The sequence below is a fragment of the Cynoglossus semilaevis genome, chromosome 18 (genome assembly GCF_000523025.1).
Source record: "Cynoglossus semilaevis isolate Cse_v1.0 chromosome 18, Cse_v1.0, whole genome shotgun sequence".
NCBI classification, from domain to species: Eukaryota; Metazoa; Chordata; class Actinopteri; order Pleuronectiformes; family Cynoglossidae; genus Cynoglossus; species Cynoglossus semilaevis.
Window position 1 is genome coordinate 11,995,135 of NC_024324.1, and position 1,722 is coordinate 11,996,856.

Here is a 1,722-nt window from a genome sequence, read left to right on the forward strand (position 1 = left end):
CTATCTATCTATCTATCTATCTATCTACCTACCTACCTACCTACCTATCTATCTATTTATCTATCCATCTATAGCTTCCTACTGTACCTCGTACCCCACCTGTCACAGGAAGTGACATCAGATCAAAAAATGAAGCGGAAAATTCACAAACTTTTCAAGGTCATGAAAACAGATGGCTTTTCTTAGGGATGTCCGATATTAGCTTTTTGCCAATATCCGATATGCCGATACTGTCCAAATGTCTTAATATCCGATTCTGATATAAACCGATACCAATATATGCAGCTGTTTTTTTTTCTCCCCAAACTATTTTTAGGTCCCATCACATACAGTACCTTCTGTCCTGGAATTATATATTATTAGATATTACAAAATGATGCTAATATCGGGCCGATAATTTTGGTCGGCCGATATGGTCGGACATCTCTGGTGTTGTTTCCTTGCTCGTGGTTGGATGTGATTGTGATACAAGAGTTTTGTCTGTGCTATCAGACAGTGGCGAGAAGAGAGCGAAGACAGTCCCCCTCTGTGTCCGCAACCAACGGGGAAAGGGAGAAAAAGAGCCAGGTGCGTTCGCCTGATGCATGGTCGGAGTAAAGCACGGTTTTCACGGCTGTCAAAAAAAAAAAGTTGCCGTTACTCTTCGAAACCATCCGAAAGTGGTTTGTTTTGTCTTGTCTTACCTGATGAAATACAGTTCACGGCACGACCTATCGACAGATTTGAGTTCCAATAGAATGTTTGACGTCCATTCCACCCAATAACACTCACTAATGATGTCTTTCCTTTGGCGGAAAAAGCAGCACAGCCATCAGGACAAAACCAAACCTGAGGGAGTGCGAGTAAGAAAGGTTAGCACTTGCTCCCCAGACGCCGACCTCATGCATCCATGCATCAGTGACTCATCCAGAGACTTTTAATTTGCCTTTGTAATTTGCCTATCAGTGCACAGAAAACAAGCGCTTCCATCGATTTCTCTGTGGCTTTGGCTGTCACTCTTTCTGTTAACGCTTGTTCATTTTCCCGTCAGCCGCACAAGAACTGAATATTTTAGATCAGACTGACAAAAGTTGTGCAAGTTTCAGTTGGGTTACTGTGAGTTCTCCAGAATATTCCCTTAATGGCGTCGTTTTTTTTTTTTTTTTTTTTTTTTTTTTTTGAAGAGGTTCGCTGCTCAAAAGGGGCAAAAATCCCTTGAAAAAAAGATAAAAACACTGATGATAACTGCGGAAAACTGTGAATAACTAAAAAAACAGCAAACAGTACCCCAATGTGAACCTCACAGCTTTTGAAAAGTACTTTTTTTTTTTAAGTGCAATGTGTGAGGGATTTTGCAATTTTCTTTTTCCCCCTGTACTTTTATGGAAGTCTGTGCAGAATGTTTTATGTGCTGTATTTGTGTAATAGACCAGGATCCCCAATCCCTGGTCTGCGGGCCGGTTCTGGTCCGTGGGACATTCGGTACCGGACTGCAGTGAAAGAAATAATAGTGTTGTTTATTTAAAGAGAATCAGGTCATTTCTAATCATTTTAATCATTTACAGATAATCCAGCAATTTTTAAAAAAAAATTACCGATACTTGGTGATCTTTTAACAATCAATGCTTCTCATCCTTTGGCTGGGTTTGCGACTTATACTCAAGTATGACTTATATATTAAAATATATAATTTCACATGTTTGTTTTTTTTCACACTAACAGCCACTAGAGGGCACTCTAGGC

General features: G+C 39.9%; 1 protein-coding gene and 1 long non-coding RNA gene across 15 annotated transcripts in view; one reads left to right on the plus strand and one right to left on the minus strand.

The window, feature by feature from the left end:
* Positions 1-1,722, plus strand: part of epb41a (erythrocyte membrane protein band 4.1a) — a 49,818-nt gene that overhangs the window by 28,492 nt on the left and 19,604 nt on the right. For 10 of the 14 annotated variants that reach the window (XM_008331843.3, XM_025065362.1, XM_008331854.3 and 7 more), the window contains exons 13-14: positions 493-567; positions 801-851. The exons of 1 other annotated variant lie outside the window; for it this stretch is intronic. In XM_008331843.3, coding sequence (XP_008330065.1) covers positions 493-567; positions 801-851 — 126 coding nt within the window. The remainder of the gene's footprint in view (positions 1-492; positions 568-800; positions 852-1,722) is intronic. 3 more of the 14 variants (XM_017041030.2, XM_017041031.2, XM_008331849.3) reach the window with 2 other exon arrangements.
* On the minus strand, positions 316-811 carry LOC107989954 (uncharacterized). The gene is made up of 2 exons (XR_001761473.2): positions 684-811; positions 316-613 (listed from the first exon to the last, which is right to left on the minus strand). It is a non-coding gene; the product is annotated as an uncharacterized LOC107989954 (long non-coding RNA).